Below are 21,603 nucleotides of genomic sequence, written 5' to 3'. Positions count from 1 at the left end.
AGTAAGAAAATGGTGAATCCAAACCAAATAATACAGACAGCCATTAAAAACATCTCTGTTATAATGTGGGAAAATATTTTACAATATAATGCTAAATTTAAAAAGCAGGATTAAAAAATTTTATATATAATTGGTGGGGCATGGTGGCTCATGCCTGTAATCCCAGCACTTTGGGAGGTCAATGCAGGTAGATGTCCTGAGGTCAGGAGTTGGAGAACAGCCTGACCAACATGATAAAACCTTGTCTCTACTAAAAATACAAAATTAGCCAAGCGTGGTGGTGCATGCTTGTAATCCCAGCTATTTGGGAGGCTAAGGCAGAAGAATCACTTGAACTCAGGAGGCGGAGGCTGCAGTGAGCCAAGATGCACCACTGCACTCTAGCCTGGGCAGCAAGAGCAAGACTCCAGCTAAAAAAAAAAAAAAATCACTGTAGCTTTGTAGAAATGGCAAGCAGAGGATATAATAATGCATCACTTAATGATGGAGACACATTCTGAGACATGTGTCATTAGGCAATTTCATCCTGCAAACGTCATAGAGTATACCGATACAAACCTAAATGGTAAAGCCTGGCACATCCTAGGCTGTAAGGGACAACCTACTGCTCCTAAACTATAAACTTTGTAGCATGTTACTGTACTGAATGTCACAGGCAACCACAACACAGGTATCTGTATATCTAAACATCTTAAAGGTTCAGTAAAAATACAGTACTATCATCTTATGGGACCATGATTGTCTATGTGCCCCATCGTTAACAGAGATATTATTATGTGACACACGTCATGACTTTACCTACAGGAGGATATGCTAGAGTACAACCTGTGGTTATATTTATCTTGCAGGATCTTAAGTGAAATTCCAGTATGTGTTTTATAAGCTGTCTAGCCCCCACCCTGGCCATTTCCAACTTAGACCCATCTACAAATATAAAAAGCATCACCTCAATGACTTCATTAAATCACAATAAAAGCAATGAACAGACAGGGACAAGAGCAGTGCTCTGAGGCCAAAAATCTTTCTTGAGACAATGATCAGTATATCGAGGTCTACTGAGTTCAGCTGATTTGTCACCTACACATTCACTAGAACCAGATATCAGGAGTAAGGTTTCTCATATATATTATTAATAAAGGAGATACAATATCTATAGCACACCTGCACGTTTCATTTACGATCTCAAATCCCCTTATTATGATATCTGTTCTATTCTTCCCAAGTGGACTATCCTTCCTCTTATGAAAAATACAGAAGCAAAATGACCAGAAAATTACCATTACCAATGGCCTTCCATTACCATTTCTAAAATGCTTCCATAAACTTCACAACAATGCCATGAGAGAAGTGCAGACGATATTACCTCATTTTGTAGTTATGTAAGTTGAAGCTCACAATTTTTAAAAAAAAACTTGATCAAGGGCACAAAGCTAACAAGTTGAACTAGATCTCAGAGCTCAGATGTTGCGGGACAGAACTCACAACATCTGATTTTTGTTTTGGTGCCCTTTCCAAAACAGCAGTTCTGGTTTTTGTCATATGTTCAAGTTATTCCATCTGTTCTATGAAAAGTCCTCTCCATTCCTTTCCTACTTCAGATGTACCATTTATAAAGGCATATTTTGTTGCCCTCACCATTTCCTGCAAACCTCAGCTCAGTTTCATAAGAGAGCTCTGGCAGGCTGGTTTCATTTACAAAAACTCCTCACATAAAATCTTGAAAATGTTTCACAATGCCTACAAAAATATGCAAGATTGACTACTTGACCTCGTGGGATAAAGAATGAATGAACAATGCCATCGGTTCTAAGAAACAAGCCAACAATGCCTTTACTTGTGATTCTGACAAGCATTCTTTTTGCAGCTTCAGTCATTTTGGAATTTTTATTAAAAAAAAAATTTAAATAGTTTCAGGCATGCACTCAGAGAAAATACCTTGTGGTAATTCTTAAGAAATTAACTGAATACATTAATTTTAGACTGGTAGTCTCCAACAACAATCAAGTAACCCTTCTTACTTGAAAGAATCAACCGGAGAAAATAGAGGAAAAAACATTTTCAGAATATTAACTAAATCCTTAAAGTAAAGTGGTTTTAATTTATATGCCAGGCTTAGAGAGGAGAAAATGGATAAAGGCAGGCATAATAGCAAGGCCCGTGAAACTCTGAAAACAGAACAGATTTATGCAGACAAAATATATCCCAACTCAGGCTGGGCATGGTGGCTCACACCTGTAATCCCAGCACTTTGGGAGACCGTGGCGAGCAGATCACTTGAGGCCAGGAGTTTGAAACCAGCCTGGCCAACATGGTGAAACCCCATCTCTACTAACAATAGAAAAAATTAGCTGAGTGTAGTGTCATACACTTATAATCTGCTACTCAGCCGGCTGAAGCACGAAAACTGCTTGAACCTAGGAGGCAGAGGTTGCAGTGAGCTGAGATCACGCCACTGCACTCCAGCCTGGGCGACAAAGTGAGACTCTGTCTCAAAAAAAAAGGATGCCAATTAAGAAGTGGAAAACATGAGGCAGGTCTGGTATCACTTTAATCAACAATAGCAATGTTAAGTACTGGAAGAATGTCAAAAAGAGTTCATTATGAAACTTATGAAAAGCCCAAGAGACTTACTGAACCAACTAAGCAATGTGGTCATGAAAGGTGATCTCTACTGTGGATAAGAACTGACCAACAAGGCCTCGCCACCTCCAGTGGCTATGTAGCCCTTTACTCTGAGTCTACCGCTCACCAAACAACCTTTTGATTATTAATTTGGTTTCCTAGTGCTTATTAAGAGCCATCAGCCCACCTTCTATGGAGCCACTGAAGGAGATTCAAAGGTAATAGTTTAGAAAAACAGAGGAACAGGATATTGCTGGGATACAGAGGTCTAAATAAGAGAAAATGCCTTTCCTGGCAGAACTGAGCCACCTCTGGCTGCCTCAAGAGGGTCCAGAGGGAGCCTGGGGTTGATGGTCCACGTGAGCTCTGCTATCCTTTTCTAGTTCCAATCTTTATCTATCTAAAAGGAAGGGAGATAAGTCCGGTGACCTCAAAACACCATTTCGACTCAGCCACTATGCTTCTAAATACAAAAATAATTATTGTCTGGGCACTGTGGCTCATGCCTGTAATCCCAGCACTTTGCAAGGGCCAAAGTGAAAGGATAGCTTGAGCTCAGGAGTTCAAGACCAGCCTGTGCAACATAGCAAGACCCCATCTCCACAAAAAAAATTTTAAACTCAGCTGGGTGTGGTGGTGTATGCCTGCAGTTCCAACTACTCAGAAGGAAGAAGCAAAAGGATGAAGCAGAAGGATGGCTTGAGCCCAGGAGGTCCAAGATGCAGTAAGCCACAGTTAAACCACTGCACTACTGCCTAACGTGCTTCTCTTAATTAGTTTAATTGAGGACCTAACACCATACTAAATTCTAAGGTAGTGATAAATGAGATTCCTTTTACCTCCAAAAACTTAATGTCTAGTCTGGAAGATTAGGTATAGACACTGAAGTGTCGAAAATGGAAAAAGAATGTAAAATATGTTCAGGTATCAAAAGAAAGGTGAAAACAATAAATGCAAAAGGAGTTTGAAAGTAGAAAGACCTCAATGTGTTCTGACATACACTGGGAAGATTTCATGAATGAGACTGAAATTAAGCCACCTATTTACAACAATATCCCCCAAAAATCCTAACAAAAGAAAGCAAATAAAAATGTAAAGGCATGAGACTAAGAAATGTTCAGTTCTCTAGAAAATGAAATACAGTTTGAAAGATAACACAATATTATATTAAAAGTCTGGCCTCTGTACCCAGTGAAAGATGAACTGAATTTGAATATCAACTGTTATTTACCATGCTATTTAACACCTCTGAGCCTGTTTTTTGTTATTAAAATGAAGGCATTATACTAGTTTTGCAGAACCACTGGGAGAATTAAATTAGAAAATATTAAGCGCCTAGCACAATATTTGATACAAAAACTACTAAACAACCATCTATTCCTTGAACTGTCCATTACTCAATGTATAAATGCGTTTAGGCATACAGAAATTTTACTTGTCTTTTTGGAGGACTACATGGCAAAACTGTTATTTTAGTTTCAAAAACTGCCTATTCTCTTTCCATAGGAATTTATAAAATTTAATCATTTTTCTTTATCATCTGTCTTAATGTGATTCAACTATGTCACTTCATCAATAACAGATGCTTTTAAATTCAACTACAGGCACAAAACAAAACAAAAAGGGACTCAATATATTTAGTTAGCATACCTGAATTTGGGGGGAAAGCAAACATTCAAAGGTATTATTAGATGACACACAATTTTGTGTATGCATTGGCATTAAAGAGCCAACTGGAAGGTCCAGGATACTGGGTGGAGCCTGCTGACTGACTCATGGGCTTTTCTACAGGCTGAACTGGCAAGGACCTCCCAGCTGTTTTTAGTGTTGCACTCTTAAAAAGGAACACACTGCCAAGGATCACCAGACATGTAACAAAAGAGAAAGCAAAACAAACTAAAGAAACGCAGAGCAAACAGAGAGCAGAGGACATTTTAAATATTTTATTGGTAATATTCTTAAATAAAAAAGGATGGTTCAGAAGAAAGAGCTGTTTGATACCACTCGTATGATAGAAGAAATAAAAAATTCAATCACGGTTTCAAAGGCAAGCTGAAGCTATTTCTCAGGGGAAAGAGAAAACGGAAAAGAAGCTTTCAAAATTAAGGAATCCATGTCAAAGGCCCAACATCTGACTGACAGTGCTTAGTCAGAAAGTCAGATGAGTGGTTCTCAAAGCGTGGCCACTGGACAACTACAGTTGCCAAGATCTTTTTCGGGGTCTATGAGGACAAAACTATTTCCTTACTCAAACATGTACCTTTTCAACGTGTTAACATCTGCACTGATGGTGAAAAGTAATCAATCACAAGTGAAACTGCTGGGTCTTGTGCAGGACTCAAGGCATGACACCTAACTGTTCTAGTTAGTGTTCACTGTATTCTTCCTCACCATAAACTCAGCACCAGTTTCACTTAAGAATGTTCTTTAGGGAGCAGTAAAAGTTATTAATTGTATTAAATACTCACCCTTTAGTGCCTGTCTAATATTAATATTCTGTGTGACAAAGCACCTCTGCTGCTTACCGAAGTGAGACAGTCGTTGGAGGAAAAAGTGCTCGTATGATTGAATTGGGAGTTGAACTAGTCGATCTTTTCACTAATCACCATTTCTGCATAAAAGAATGACTGACAGACTTGATATCTGGCAGAAATTTTCTCAAAGATGAATAAGGTGAGCCTGTCTCTACAAAGAAAACAACTGATAGTATTTGTTAATAAAATGTGAGCTTTTGGCTGGGCACAGTTGCTTACACCTGTAATCCCAGCACTTTGGGAGGTTGAGGCAGGCAGACTACATGAGCTCAGGAGTTCAAGACCAGCCTGCACAACATGGCAAAACCCTGTCTCTCCTAAAAATACAAAAAAAATAAAAATAAAAATAGAAAGGCTTGGTGGTGCATGCCTGTAATCCCAGCTACTCAGGAGGCTGAGGCATGAGAATTGCTCAAACCCAGGAGGCAGAGGTTGCAGTGAGCCAAGAGCGTGCCATTGCACTCCCACCTGGGCGACAGAGCAAGACTCAGTCTCGACTTAAAAAAAAAAAAAAACCACTTGTTGAGTTTTGGGTAATATCAAAGAAGAATAGCCACAATTATCTGAAAACGCTATTAAAAGACACCTCTCTTTCCCAGTGACATATCTTTGTGAGGTTGAATTTTCTTCATAATACTTCAATCAAAACAAACATATTCCTATAGATTCAACGCAGGAGCATCCATGAGAATCCAGACATGAAACAGATTTGCAAAAATGTAAAAGAAAGCTACCCTTCTCACTAAATCTTTTTGGTTTTAGAAAATAGTATTTTTCCACAAACAAAAAGTATATTATTCATATTCACACATAATGTTATTATTTACTGAACAACTAACATGCAATCAGACCAAAAAGTTTTGAGAACCACTACATTAGAGGAAATAGAGGAAAGGAATTATCAAAAACATAAAACAAAAACAGCGAGGTGTGGTGGTTCATGCCTGTATTCCCAGCACTTTGGACAGCTGAGGCAGGAGGATCACTTGAGGCCAGGAGTTTAAGACCAGCCTGGGCAATATAGCAAGACCCTGTCTCTATTACATAAAAACATAAAATTAAATTAAAATGTTAGGACATGAATTTCTAGATTTAATTCCAAGCTGCTTTAGCTGTATCAGGTGAACAGGAAGAAGGGGAGAATGTGACCTTAAGGACAGAGTTAGGGGCCAAAGGAGTCGTAAGACAACCCCAAGGGAGGTATAAGAAAGCACTGAAGGACTTAGAAAAAGGTCACATCTTTGCCTTCATCTTCCACATTAAGAAGCCAAAAGATAACATCTAAAACTACAAAACAAAGAAAGAGCAGCATAAATATTATTTTAAAAATTCAGAGGTAAATACCCAGGGAAACCTAAAAGAACTGACAGTTGTTTCTGAAGAAAAAGACGGGAAATCGGAAGGCATACAGCAGGGCACTGCCGTTTTTTAATTAAAATCTTTCAGTGTTGTTGCCTTTTCAGTTATGGTCATGTATTACTTTGATAAAAATTAAATTTAGGCCAGGTGTGGTGGCTCACGCCTATAATTCCAGCACTTTGGGAGGCCAAGGCAGGCAGGATCACTTGAGGTCAGGAGTTCGAGACTAGTTTTGGCCAACATGGAAAAATCCTGTATCTACTAAAAATATATAAAAAAAAATTGCTGGGTGTGGTGGTGCATACCTGTAATCCCAGCTACTTGGGAGGCTGAGGCAGGAGAATCCCTCAAGCTCAGGAGGTGCAGATTACAGTGAGCTGAGGTCACACTAATGCATTCCAGCCTGGGCAACGGAGCAAGACTCCATCTCAAAAACATTAATTAGTTAATTTTAAAAAATTTAGTACTGCAAACATCAATTTTTGTTCACTTGATGAAAGAAACAAGTTTATGCACAAGAAAATTGCTCTCTGTGAAATTCAACATGCCAAGGATACCTCACAAAATATGCTACAGAATGAGGAAGAGTAGTTAGTACTTAGGAATGCTGCAAGACGGCAGAGGTGATGGTGCATGGTGGGAGGTTAGGTGGGATGGTACAAGCTACTCATTCAACACATTCCATCCCTCCAATGTAACTGGAACCATATTTCCATCTGGTCAAGGATCTTCGCACACCACATAGGCAGGTCCCTCCCTAGTAGTCCAGCTGGAGACATTCTGGTCATCCTAGCGGGAGGATGGGGATCTCTATCTGAGAATCTGGCAGCCCACAGCATCACTCACATACCTCAGGACTCAGCATCTCTCAGCTACTCTACAACCACAGGGCAAATACCAGGGGGGTGACATCTGAGGCCTGTGGCTTTTGAACATCACCCTAGTCCATTTGGAGTTCTCAAACCTGTAAATGTCGTTACGTTAAAAACAGGATAACTGAGGCCTCAAAGTGTATAAAGAAAACTGCAATTAGAGTTTGTTTTTATAAATACTATTTCTTACCGAAAGAAATGTCTCAATGTTCTCGTGAACAAAGGAAGCGATATCCTGCCAGTCCAGAATGTCTCCCAGCCAGCTATTCTGACGACTGACATGCAGCTTCTGTCCTTTGTGCCTTCCAGAGTGTGTTACATTCTATGGAATAAAACAGTGCAGACATGAAATTCCCATCTTAACCTAAAAAACAGAAAGTATCAATGTCCCATTTTGTTTCAGTTCTCCTTAATCACTTCAGTAAGTACTGCAAGGAGAACAACTTTGCATCATGTAAGAAATCAGCCAAGAACTTCATTTAAAGACCCGAAATATAAAAATCTTTTGTTTAGCTTCTAGGTACCCTGTCTAAGTCTTGCTCCTCTGCTTCCCTCCTAAATACATTTGCAAACACATCTTATTCCTCAGTATCGACAACGCACTAAACACAGCATTGACTTTCATTTTTCTTTTTTAAGTTTTTGGGCCTTCCACCTTTCTCTTGATCTTTGCTTTTTCCTCATCTTTCTAATTTTCCATACAAGATAAGGAAAATGAGGAGAGAAGAATATAACAAGCAAGAGTACGGCAGTAAACAGAATTCGTCTATCTGGAAGACACTGGCAGAGATACAAGAATAACTAAATTTGAAAGAGATAAGGGCTAGGTAGAATGGCTCACACCTATAATCCTAGCACTTTGGGAGGCCAAGGCAAGAAGATCACTTGAGCCTAGGAGTTCAAGACCAACATAGTGAGACCCCATCCTTATAAAAATTTAAAATTTAGCCAGGCATGATGGTAGGAATGTTGTCTTCCTTTTTTTGAGAGACAGGGTCTTGCTCTGTCACCAGGCTAGACTGGAGTGCAATGGTGTGGTCATAGCTCACTGCAGCCTCCAACTCCTGAGCTCTAGTGATCCTCCCGCCTCAGTCTTCCTGAGTAGCTAAGACTACAGGCACACACCACCACACCCAGCTAATTTTTTGTAGAGATGGCGTCTCACTATGTTGCCCAGGCTGGTCTGAAGCTCCCAGCCTCATGTGATCCTCCCACCTCAGCCTCCCAAACAGCCAGATTACAGGCATGAGCCACCATACCCAGCCAACAAATATGCCATTTTGTACAAGGAACGTAAGCACCCCTGAATTTTGGTACCAGGTACCAGTAGGGTGTCTTAGAACCAATCACCCATAATACTGGGGGACAACTGTACTTAACCACTTAACAAACCTACGCTTATAAAACACTGACCTTGCTCTACTGTAAAATAAACCTCATGAGGTATGAGGGGCAGTAAAAGCTATTTGTCTTTAAGTACAAGCCCCAGAGTTAGCAAAAGAAATAGATACACCTTTCTTATTATCTGGTTTTTCAGCAGTTGGGATCAAATCTACGATACTCACCTAGATATTCCCTGAATATTTTTTCCCAAGTCTTTGAAGTCTACAAAAACTAACACCATTCCCTCAATTCATCCCAAAGAAAGAGTACATAATCCCAAACAAGTCACTAAGCAACAAATTCAAATTTAAAATCAGCCCTCCTCCCCCTCCATCCTACATTAAAAGATTTATATATACACTTGCTCTCCTTACATCAACTTTGAGAAAAACCACCACCAACTCTGCCCACTCTATACACAGCACAGTTCCTGCTAGCCCACAGGCCCTGCCAGATCTAGTGTATAGGATGGCCTGGGCAACATGGCAAAACCCCGTCTCTACAAAAAAATACAAAAAATTAACTGAGCATGGTGGCGTGCACCTGTAATCCTGGGGAGGCTGAGGCAGGGGGATCACTTAAGCCCAAGGGGCGGAGGTTACAGTAAGCCGAGATCACACAACTGCACTCCAGGCTGGGAGACAGAGCGTGACCCTGTCTCAAAAAACAAGAATAAAAACTAAAAGAAAGATCTCTAAACTTTTAGATGACAGCAGACTAACAATAGAATACCAACGCACCAGAGATAGGCAGGTTCTGCTAGGGACAATACCCATCACCTCACACTGACTTTTAATGACCTGAGGCTTCAGGTTTTGCAGTTTTAAAATTTTGATGAATAAAATACAATCCTATCTAGTTAATGAGTCAGTAAAAGGGCTTTATTAGTTTACAACAGAAAACCTCGGCAAAAGTAACTTACCTTTATAAACCAAGAGTGATACAGTCTGTCCCAAAGTTCTAGTACTTGCTTTTCAATTACAGCAGTATTGTTCACCTTATCTCCTAGAATTTTATGGAGCTAGAAAAAAACACAGATACAACCTGGTACAGTATTTCAGGCAACAATACAGTAATATTAACATATGGTGGGTATTTACATTTGTTCCAAATCAAACAAAAATGTTCCAGACTATCTCTAGCCATATTATGTTCTTTTCTTAAACTCTAGTCCTGAGTATTCCCAGTAAATTTCCTCTCTCATCTTTTTGCTTCTATTTTCTTTGCTCTATTCTCAGGTCTCTAAGAAAGCTACCTCATGCTATCAGAGAATGGTACAAATGAAGCCATGATTGCTGACTTACCTGATCTTACCTGTCCAGAGAAAAATCTCTCCCCTGTAATTCCATTGCCCATCCATTATACATATGTTTCACGTTACATTTATCTCTATTATTAAGAATTACCACAGAAGTTTAAGTAAAATTTTAGGACATTGGCTATAAACATAAATCCTTCCGTCCATTTGCATGAAAAAAGATGTTCGGTCTCATTTATGATTGATCAGACTGGCTTCGGGTTTGTGGAAATCAAGTATACCGAGACAATGTAATTTAGAGGAAGGCTATCATAATTATCCCACTTAGTTATTATTAAAACCATATGGTAATATAAAAAACAATTTTTACATTTTCAGCGGCTGAGGCAGGCAGATTGCTTGAACCTAGGAGTTTGAGACCAGCCTGGGCAACATGGTGAAACCCCGTCTCCACAAAAAATACAAAAACGTTACCAGGTGTGGTGGTGCGTGCCTGCAGTTCCCAGCTACTTGGGAGACTGAGATGAGAGAATCACCTGAGCCCAGGAGGTTGCGGCTGCAGTGGGCCATGACCGCCGCAACATACTCCAGCCTGAGCAACACAGTAAGACCTGGTCTCAAAAAACAAACAAACAAAAAAAAACCCCAGAGAATTTCTAAAGGACAAACACTGATTTGGAGGTCCACTTCCTTAATACAATTGTGTCAATTTTTCTATTTCCTCTGCAACTTTCTGCCTATTTACATAGAGAAAATTTAGAATTCTATATTTTCTATTGCATTATAAGAATTTAATCTTTAGCCTTCATCACTAACCTTCATCTTTAATACTTTTATATTAGTTCATTATGTTCTGGTATTAGCTGATCATTACCCACTCTAAGGATATATAATAAATACTATTTTTTTTTCTTTTTTACTTTTCTTTTTTTGTGTGTGTGTGAGATGGAGTCTTGCTCTGTCACCCAGGCTGAAGTGAAGTGGCATAATTTCGGCTCTCATTGCAACCTCTACCTCCTAGGTTCAAGCAATTCTCCTGTCTCAGCCTCCTGAGTAGCTGGAATTATAGGCATGTGCCACCATGCCCAGCTAATTTTTGTATTTTTAGTAGAGACGGTGTTTCACCATGTTGGCCAGGCTGGTCTTAAACTCCTGACCTCAAGTGATCTGCCTACCTTGGCCTCCCAAAGTGCCACTGCGCCTGGCCATGAATTCTAATTTTTAATGTATAAGTACACTGCAATGAACATCCTTATACACAGTTTTTAAGGATACATATGGATATTCATTGCAGTATTACTTGTGACATAAATAAATGTACTGGAACCAAAGAAAATGAGTTTTTGTTTTGTTTTTCAAGACAGGGTCTCACTCTGTCACCCAGGCAGGAGTGCAGTGGCATGATCATGGCTCATTGAAGCCTGGACCTCCTGAGCTCAAGCGATCCTGCCACCTCAGACACCCGAGTAGCTAGGATCATAGGTGCATGTCACCATACACAGCTAATTTTTTTTATTTTTTATAGAGACAAGTTCTCACTATGTTGCCCAAGCTGGTCTCAAACTTCTGGGCTCAAGCAATCCTCCTGCCTCGGCCTCCCAGCTAGAATTACAGGCATGAACCACCAAACCCAGCCAAAAATGAGCATTTTAATGGCTCTTGCTGTGCACTGGTAAACTGACTTCTATAATAAGAATTATACCAATTAATGCTTTACAAAATCACATAAATGACCCAATTTCCTCAAAGTCTTATGAACTAACTGGCTAATTTTTAGAGAATTTAATAGGTGTGAAATGTAGCCATTATTTAGTATTTTCTTCTTTAGTAATGAAGAGTGACCATTTTCCCATGTTAGTTTACAACATCTATTTTCTTACTTTTTGTCCATTTGATGCTGGCCTTACGGACATGTGAACCAGTTACTAGACATATTCAATTCAAATATATCTGTTCAATTTGTTCCATTATATTTAATTGATTTATTCGTAAACTGAAAACAAAATATTCAGTATAGTAAAGCCATTTGGCCAGGCATTGTGGCTCATGTCTTGTAATCATAGCATTTTGGGAGGCCACGGTGGGTGGACTGTATAAACACAGAAGTTTGAGACCAGCCTGGGCAACATGGTGAAACCTCATCTCTACAAAAAATAAAAAAAAATTAGCCAGGCACGGTGGTGCATGCCTGTAGTTCCAGCTACTTTGGAGCCTGAAGTGGTAGGATCACTTGAGCGCCGGAGGAGGAGGATGCAGTGAGCTGAGATCATACCACTGTACTCCAGCCCTAGCAGCAGAGCAAGACTCCCTCTACACACACAGACATACACACAGACACACACGCACACCACTGAAACACAAGTGCTGTTGGTGGTGCCTGATATGCCTCTCCAGATGAGAGGCAACCAAGCATGAAGCATAGTCACAACATTGTTTGAGAGCCATCTAACTTGAGGTAAATAAGCTCATCTATTTTTCAGGGAAAACAAAAGTCAGGGGTAATTCTCTGTGCTTAGCTAGCGTGACATCCCAGGATCCTGTGCCACAGCTGATCAAGTCTTTCTTGAAACATTTTCTTCTCTAAGCTCCTATGACAGAGTTTGGTTCTCCTACCGCATGGGCCACTCTTTGGTCAGCTGGCTCACTTCTCGTACCACCAAAAGCTCGGTGCTCCAGGGGTCTATTATGTATACTCTTCCTTTAGGCCATGTTATGGACTGAACTGTGTCCCCACAAAATTCATATGCTAAAGTCCCAACCTTCAATACTTCAGAAAGTGACTGTATTTAAAAACAGGTAATTAAGAAAATGAGGTCATAAGGGTAGGCCCTAATGCAATACGATTGGTGCTCTTTTAAGAAGGAGGAGATGGCCGGGCGCGGTGGCTCAAGCCTGTAATCCCAGCACTGTGGGAGGCCGAGGCAGGTGGATCATGAGGTCAAGAGATCGAGACCATCCTGGTCAACATGGTGAAACCCCGTCTCTACTAAAAATACAAAAAATTAGCTGGGCATGGTGGTGCGTGCCTGTAATCCCAGCGACTCAGGAGGCTGGGGCAGGAGAATTGCCTGAACCTGGGAGGCGGAGGTTGCGGTGAGCCGAGATCGCGCCATTGCACTCCAGCCTGGGTAACAAGAGGGAAACTCCGTCTCAAAAAAAAAAAAAAAAAAGGAGGAGGAGATTAGGATATGAACAGACACAGGAAGCCATATAAACCCAAAGGGAGAAGCTGGTGACCTGCAAGGCAAGGAGAGAGGCCTCAGAAAATCAACCCTGCCAAGAACTTGATCTTAGACTTCCAGCCTCCAGGATGTGAGTAAATAAATTTCTGCGGTTTAAGCCACCCAGACTATGATGCTTTGCTATGGCAATGCTAGCAAACTAAGAGACCACCTCATCTAATCCCATGGGTAGCATATGATTCTTACCTCAGCATCCATAGCCCATCCAGATCTCTCTCCTAAGCTCCATCTTTATGTGTCCAATTGCCTTCAAGGCATCTCTATTTAAATACCTAATAGGTATCTTAAATTTAATATGCCACAAACCCAATTAATTATTTACCCATGATACCTAAACCCCATGATCATCTCTGAGTATTTTCTACCTCAGTAAGTGACACATCTATCCTTCTAGCTAGGCAAACCAAAATTTTGTTGTTTCCTTACACTCTATGTCCAATCGAAGAGTAGCTCCTATTAGCATAATCCCAAAACTGCACCTCAAATCTGACCATAGTTCTCAATTTCCATTTCTACAAACCTAGTACAAGTAACTAACATGTTTCTCCAGGACTATAATAACCTTTTACCTGGGCTTTCTGCCTTCTCCTTTCCTGTCTACTTCTCCATAAAGCAGCCAAAATGAGCTTTCGACATTCTAAAACAGGTCTTTTTACATTCCTATAATGTTTACCTTTACAACTTAAATAAAATTCCACCTTCTTGTCATAACTTCTGGCTTGTCTCACTCTATCATTCCCTATTCCAGCCACCGGCCTTCTTTCTGACCTTCAACCAAGCTTGCTATCATCTCAGAGACTTTGAATTTGTTATGCCCTCAGCTTGAAACAATCCTTCACAGGCCTTCACAGATTGCTGCCTTCTCAACATTCTTATCTTCTTATGCTGCCTTCTCAGAGACCCTCTCTGGCCATTCTGTCTTACGCATCAACCCAGTCAGTCACCCTGTATTATATTACTCTGATTATCCTCATCACAGCACTTACTAGCACTTGAAATTTGTATTGTTAACATCTTTAATGACTGTTTCCTCTCATGAGAGTCAGAGAGAGGGTGATAACTTCCCCCCCAGCACTGAGAACAATGCTGGACATGTTTATGGACTGGCTGCCTTTTTCTTCATTCTGGTCATGGGAAAAAGAGACAGAGGAAACACATTACTTTCTTTCTTGCTTTCTTTTTTCTTTTTTTTTTTTTGAGATGGATTCCACTCTGTCACCAGGCTGGAGTGCAGTGGTGCAATCTCAGCTCACTGCAACCTCCACCTCCCAGGTTCAAGTCATTCTCCTGCCTCAGCCTCCCAAGTAGCTGGGACTACAGGCATGTGCCACCAGATCCAGCTAAGTTTTGTATTTTTAGTGGAGTTGGAGTTTCACCATGTTGGCAAGGATGGTCTCAATCTTTTGACCTTGTGATCTGCCTCCCTCAGCTTCCTAAAGTGCTGGGATTACAGGCGCGAGCCACCACGCCCAGCCCTTGCTGTCCATTTCTTGGAATCTCAGAAGGAGTATGCTAAGCAGAGGGGATAGCTCACAAGGACATTCAGCAAGGAAAGCAAACTCGGAAGTCTGGGTAGAACCACAAACAATATGTAAGACACGTAGGCAATTAGGCTGACAAAGTAGGCTGGGAGCAGACAGGCAGAAACCTTCTTTGTTCGTAACTAAACACATCCCAAAAAACTCTTTTTGTGGGCATGGCATTTTTTCCTACCTTTAGCCCTCTCTAGACTTAGGCTCTTATGACCCAGTTCTTACATGATTGTTAGCTGGATAAGATCTGATGCTCTACTGAGCTATCCCTGCAGTTTCAATGTTTTTGTTAACAACTTCATTGAGATATAACACAATTCAATGGTTTTTTAATATATTCACAGTTATATAACCATTAAAAAATCCTTCAATTGTTTTGTTTTAAAATTAACCACAATTTTAAACCATTTTCATCACCCCATAAGTAAACCCCATGCCCATTAGCACTCACTCTCCCATTTGTCCCCAATCCTCTCTACTCCTGGAAACCACTACTTTACTTTCTGTCTCTATACATCTGCCTCTTCAGACATTTCATATAAATGAAGTCATATAAATATATATATCAACATATATATATATACATATTATATATATATATAAAATATATATGTATGGTCTTTTAAAATAGCCTTTTTTACTTAGCATAATGCTTTCAAAGTTAATTCATGCTGTGGCATTTATCAGTACTTTATTCCTTTTTGTAGCTGAATAATATTCCATTATATATATATACCATTGGTTTATCCATTCATCAGCTGAGGAACGACTGTTTTTTAGATCTTATCTCTGTCTTCTAATCAGAATAGCAAATATTTAAAATTTTTGTTATCAATGCCTATGACTGCTCAGCTGCCTTCCCTTTCATAATTGTGGGCAAAGGGTTTCAAACTTATCTTTTCTCTAAGTAATTTAAAATTTACATCTTTAAAATCTAAGGCACATTCCTCCAGCTACCCAAAGTTCCTTGTCATTATCCTCTTCCCAAAAACATAGGAATTCCAGAATAAAAATTGCTCCCAAAGAGATACATCAAGAATTAAATGCTATACTTTCAGCAAAATAAAATATTTCTAGAAGGCTAAAAGACTTCTGCAATGGCTGGATCTTCCTTCTATGATAGTTCTGGGATCTGCATCCACATACTTACATTACACTTATTTTAAAACACTTGTCATGTAACCATTAAGTTACTGGGGATAGACCCAAGAAAATCAATAACTAAGTTTTCTCTCAACTTTTCACTATGATTCCATCTTTACATTAAATTACCATACATGTGTATACAGTGTATCTTCCATAATATTTTTTTAAGATTTTGTTTTTGAATTTTGAATATGTATGTTTTGATTTCTCTTCAGATCATATAAATCTTTCACCTTTTATTAAAGAATTTTGAATATGGAATCACATACTAATACTTTTTTTCTAGGCACGAGTCTCACTGCAACAAATCTTGTCAATTCTTACATAATCCTAATTACTTCAGTATATTAAAATATAAATTACCTTTATTCCTATACACAATACTAGGGAGGGAAAGAATATCCCAAATCCATATTGTGAAATCTAATCCTTAACTGTGCTGTCTCTTCCTCTATCTTTCATTTCCTCTTCACAAAGCTCTCTCCACTTCAGTCAAGATCACTTTCTCAAGCACACTCCTGTCTCAGCATCTTGATCATCTCTTCAAGCACATTCCTGTCTCTGCACGTTGGCTCACACAGATACTCTTCTTAAAATCCACTCTTCCTTGATCTGCCATTCCTTCAAGGTCTATCTCAATTGCCACATCAAAGCACTTAATCCAGTTCTGGGCACACACTGCAAGCACGCTACAGTAGAAATAAAGTATTTGGAGCTAAGCTTCAGTTTCAAACCAAGCTCTGCAATTTACTACATGACCAATGGGAATTGTCTCAGCCTTGCTGAGTCTTGTTTCCTTATCTGCAAAGCAGGCAAAATAATTCTTACTGCAGGCTTCTTAGAAACAGTTAACGAAAAAAAAAAAAAAAAACGATTAAATGAAACTAACTGGAAACTGCCAAAGATAGTTATCAGCAGACAAGATTTAATATGTGTTAATACCTTTTTCTCCACAAAGCCTCATTTGACAACCCAAACCAAGTGATCATTCTGTCCTAACTCACAAGTAGTTAATCAGATCTATCTTGAAAAACTAGATGACCAACTTCTCAAATTGTTCAGGCTGCTTTTTACCCCTATTCAATGTGATATTTCAAAAGATTTAACTCTATGTTGCTTACCTGTTTATTTAAGCCTGTTTAATGTTGTGAATAGCATTTCTACTTATGTTTATCAAAGCAAGAGGCAATCACCAGTAAAGACCGCGAAAAGAGAAAGAGACAAAGAAAGTTTGTTCCCTTACCTTGTGAGTTATCCATTCTCGTCCATACTGGTACACATTGTTGGCTGCAGAATTCAGGGCTCTTTGGACTACCTGAGCTTCAGGAAGCCAACTATTGTAAAACATAGAAAGAAAAAAAATGAAAAAAGTACACTTTCTGTGTAGTGTACCAATGCTTTGAACTTGTTATACTTAATCCATAATAGATTAAGTATATCAATACACAAGATACCAAAGTATCATGAGCAGGACGTCCAGGTTTAACTGGTCTAACTCTCTAACATTCAGGATGTTCTTTCAGTCTTTCCTTAGCTTTTAATTAATTTATTTTATTTTTTGAGATGGAGTTTTGCTCTCATTGCCCAGGCTGGAGTGCAATGGCATGATCTCAGCTCACTGCAACCTCCACCTCCCGGTTCAAGTGATTCTCCTGCCTCAGCCTCCCAAGTAGCTGGGATTATAGGCGTAAACTACCACACCTGATTAATTTTATATTTTTAGTACAGACAGGTTTTCACCATGTTCGTCAGGCTGGTCTCAAACTCCTGACCTCAAGTGATCCACCTGCTTCAGCCTCGCAAAATGCTGGGATTACAGGTGTCAGCCACCGCTGCTGGCGTCAGTCTTTCCTTAGCTTTCAGACCCACTTTCCCCACAAACTCCCTTTTATTCTACTCTGCATGATTTCTCTGCTCACATGTCCTAAGTCACCTGCCTTATTTGGCATCAAAGAAAGTGGTTTCATGGGACTGGGATATTCAGCATCTGGGACAGGGTTCTCAAAGTGGGGTCCACAGACCAGCAGCATCAGAACTTTTTGGAAACCTGTTAGGAATGAAAAACCTGGGGCCCAAACCCAGATCTACTGAAAAAGGAACACTGGACTGGGACCCAGTGATCTGTATCTTAAAGAGCCCTGCAGGTGATTCTGATGCATGCTACAGTTTAAGAATCACTGATCTAAGGAAGTGAAGAAGTCAGAAAGAATGCAGAAAATGAAGAAGGTGAATCATTATTCTCGACTTGGTTATCTGCTAAAGATCTTTTAAAAGACAGAATTCCTGAACAGAGTTCCAACTGTGCAAGGAACTACAGTCCACAAGCTTTACTTGTGCAGTGAGAGGTGATCTCCTCATTTTGCTGTTGACTAAGCAGGCTGCACCATATACCTTAATCAAGAACCCTTTACACAACCCTAATGTTTTCCACAAGAGAAAATATGTTCATGTATTCTCTAAACTGTTCCTTATATTATTATACACTAGCGATGTTGACATTCAGAAATGTAACAGTCCTCATTTCAACTATTCTGGAGTAAAGCCAAAAGGTAAAGGCAAGCAGAAGCTAGTCATTTACTTTCCTGAGGCCCAAAAATGACACATCCTACAAATCTAACATAAAAGAGTCAGTTAGGTAAAATCAAATGAGCAACATCCTTAACTCACAGTAGCTTTAAGTAAGTGCTGTGTATGAGGAAGATGGTCACAAAGAGGAAGTCAGTTGCCACTGACAGCCACCAAGTCATGGTGCCTAGGAAAGCGGTCTTTAACCAGAAAAAATAAGAGCTCTTTTGAATAAATTAAAAAGACCATCAAATCAGTAGTGGGTTGAATCTTAAGTATTAGCCAGTTTGTCCCGCACTCCAAATAAAGTATCTGTGAAACTTTTTGGCAAATTCCTCAGTCCATTCAAATATTTCTCAGCAAGGCCAGCATGCTGGCTCATGCCTATAATCCCAGCACTTTGGGAGGCCAAGGTGGGCAGATCACTTGAGTCCAGGAGTTCAAGACCAGCCTGGCTAACATGGCAAAACCCAGTCTCTACTAAAAAATACAAAAATTAGCTGGGCATGGTTGCACACAACTGTAGTCTACTCAGGAGGCTGAGGCACAAGAATCACTTGAGTCGAGGAGGCAGAGGTTGCAATGAGCCAAGATCATGCCACTGCCCTCCAGCCTGGGATATTTCAAAAAAAAAAAAAAAAAAAATTTCTCAGCAAGACAAAATTTCAAACTTTTAGAGACACAAACATATTAATTTACAGTATAAGGATATAAACAGAAAATCTGAATCACTAAACAGAAATGTGATACAGGAGAAATTAATTTAAGTATCTTTTAAATTACTCTAATATTTATAAATTCATCAACAATTTGAAAGGATTCCTAAATTTTTTTTTTTTTTTTTTTTTGAGACAGTCTCGCTCTGTCGCCAGGCACAATACATAGTAGCCAGTAAGATATTTTCCCAGGCCCAATAGACATTTGTGAATCATTAAGGATCTATCCAGATACCTCTATGAATCTTAACACTTTTTTTGAGACAGAGCCTCACTCTACCACCCACGCTGGAATGCAGTGGTGGGATCTCAGCTCACTGCAACCCCCAACTCCTGGGTTCAAGCAATTCTCCTGCCTCAGCCTCCTGAGTAGCTGGAACTACAGGTGCACACCACCACACCCAGCTAATTTTTATATTTTTAGTAGAGACGGGGTTTCACCACGTTGGCCAGGATGGTCTTGATCTCTTGACCTCATAATCTGCCCGCCTCGGCCTCCCAAAATATTTTTAATTATGGTAATTGAAAATATCTTATATGGTACCTAACTTATAACGGATATTATATTGATATATTGGTATTATATTGATATATTGATAACACTATCCTATAGTGTTATTCAAAAGTGTGGAGATGGGCTGGGTTCGGTGGCTCACGCCTGTAATCCCACCACTTTGGGAGGCTGAGGGGGGATGGATCACCTGAGGTCAGGAGTTTGAGACCAGCCTGGCCAACATGGGAAACCCCATTTCTACTAAAAATTTAAAAAATTAGCTGCGTATCGTGGCGTGCACCTGTAGTCCCAGCTACTCAGGAGGCTGAGGCAGGACAATCACTTGAACCCGGGAGGCCAAGGTCGCAGTGAGCAGAGATCATGCCACTGCATTCCAGCCTGGGTGGCAGAGTGAGGCTCTGTCTCAAAAAAAGTGTTAAGATTCATAGAGGTATCTGGATAGATCCTTAATGATTCACAAATGTCTACTGGGCCTGGGAAAATGTCTTATTGGCCACTGTGAAAACACTTTCCCAATGTACTCACGCAGGCTTCCTAAGAGCAACAAATGAGAGGAGCTGTTATGGGGACAAGGTAGGAGCACTGGCTCAATCCGAGCCTCCCTCAGGAGACATGGGGCCAGAAACACGACAGCCACCTTAGCTGGGCTATACTCTTGCCTTACACCCCTACAGCCCCTGAACAGAGCTCTGCCCTTGGAGATTCACTGCCTTGGCCTATCACTAACCCCTACTTACCCAAGAAGGATCCCACAGCAGACACCAATGCCCTACTGGTTAGACTGCTCTGCCCTCACCTTCCTGGGTAAAGGTTAATCTCTATCACCTATGGCCTACCAAGAGAACAACCCTGATTAAAAACAACTTAGTTTAGCCTACTGCGTTTCTCCCAAGCAAAGGGATAAGTGCAACTGAGAACCATTTCAGTGCCATCTCCTAATGAGGGTCCTGAGATGCATGAATCAACAGGCTTGAGACAAGTCACGGAAAAGCAGAAAATGAGCTCCAGACTAACAGAAATGCTCAAGACAAGAATCAGGATGTGCTTCAACCTCATTGTTTTTAGAGCTCCACTAAGATGATCCTAATCCGTCTAATTTACCCACCAGCTCACAGAGCACACCCAGCAGAAGTCAAGGGACTCCACAGGCCATACAAAACATACACCAAGTTGGAAGAAAATACATCTGGACTTATTTTTAACTGTATCTTCTCCAATAGGGGTATCTACATGAATCCCCCACAAGGTCAACTGCCCTCCTCCTGACAGAATCTACTGAGAACTAAGAGTTGCAGGAAACCACTCATGCCCACTGCTACTATTTCTAATTCCATCCCCACCTATCTACTGCAAAACAATCAGACCTTCCATGAATCACCAACTCTAAGCAGCTTTAAAAAATCTTCCTGTAGGGAACCAAGGCAAGTGGGTCACTTGAGGTTAGGAGTTCAAGACCAGCCTGGCCAACATGGTATAGCCCTATCTCTTACTAAAAACACAAAAATTAGCTGGGCATGGTGGTGCGTGCATGCGTGTAATTCCAGCTACTTGGGAGGCACGAAAATCGCTTGAACCTAGAAGGTGAAGGTTACATTGAGCCAAGATCACACCACTGCACTCTAGCCTGGACTTGGTCTCAAAAAAAACAAAAACAAAAAACCTTCCTAAATGTAGCATTACTCGGCAATAAAAAGGAACAAACTTGATACATAAAACATCTTGGATAAGCTTCAAGAGAATTATGCTAAGCAATAAAAAGCTAATCTCAAAAGGCTGCATACTCCATGACTGGATTTACCTATCATTCTCAAAATGATTTTATAGATATAGAGAACTGTGTTTTTCGGTTTTTTTTTTTTT

The 21,603-nt window shown here is 40.1% G+C and overlaps 1 protein-coding gene across 4 annotated transcripts in view; it reads right to left on the bottom strand.

Annotated features, from left to right (window-relative positions):
• Positions 1-21,603, bottom strand: part of TMEM245 (transmembrane protein 245) — a 105,083-nt gene that overhangs the window by 34,281 nt on the left and 49,199 nt on the right. For all 4 annotated transcript variants that reach the window (XM_017498556.1, XM_017498558.1, XM_017498557.1 and 1 more), the window contains 3 exons: positions 17,192-17,282; positions 9,693-9,791; positions 7,578-7,709 (listed from right to left, as the gene is read on the bottom strand). In XM_017498556.1, coding sequence (XP_017354045.1) covers positions 7,578-7,709; positions 9,693-9,791; positions 17,192-17,282 — 322 coding nt within the window. The remainder of the gene's footprint in view (positions 1-7,577; positions 7,710-9,692; positions 9,792-17,191; positions 17,283-21,603) is intronic.

This window comes from Cebus imitator, unplaced genomic scaffold (assembly GCF_001604975.1).
Source record: "Cebus imitator isolate Cc_AM_T3 unplaced genomic scaffold, Cebus_imitator-1.0 Scaffold244, whole genome shotgun sequence".
NCBI lineage: Eukaryota > Metazoa > Chordata > Mammalia > Primates > Cebidae > Cebus > Cebus imitator.
Note: the sequence above shows the minus strand (reverse complement) of the source record. Positions and strands in the feature narration are given on the sequence as shown.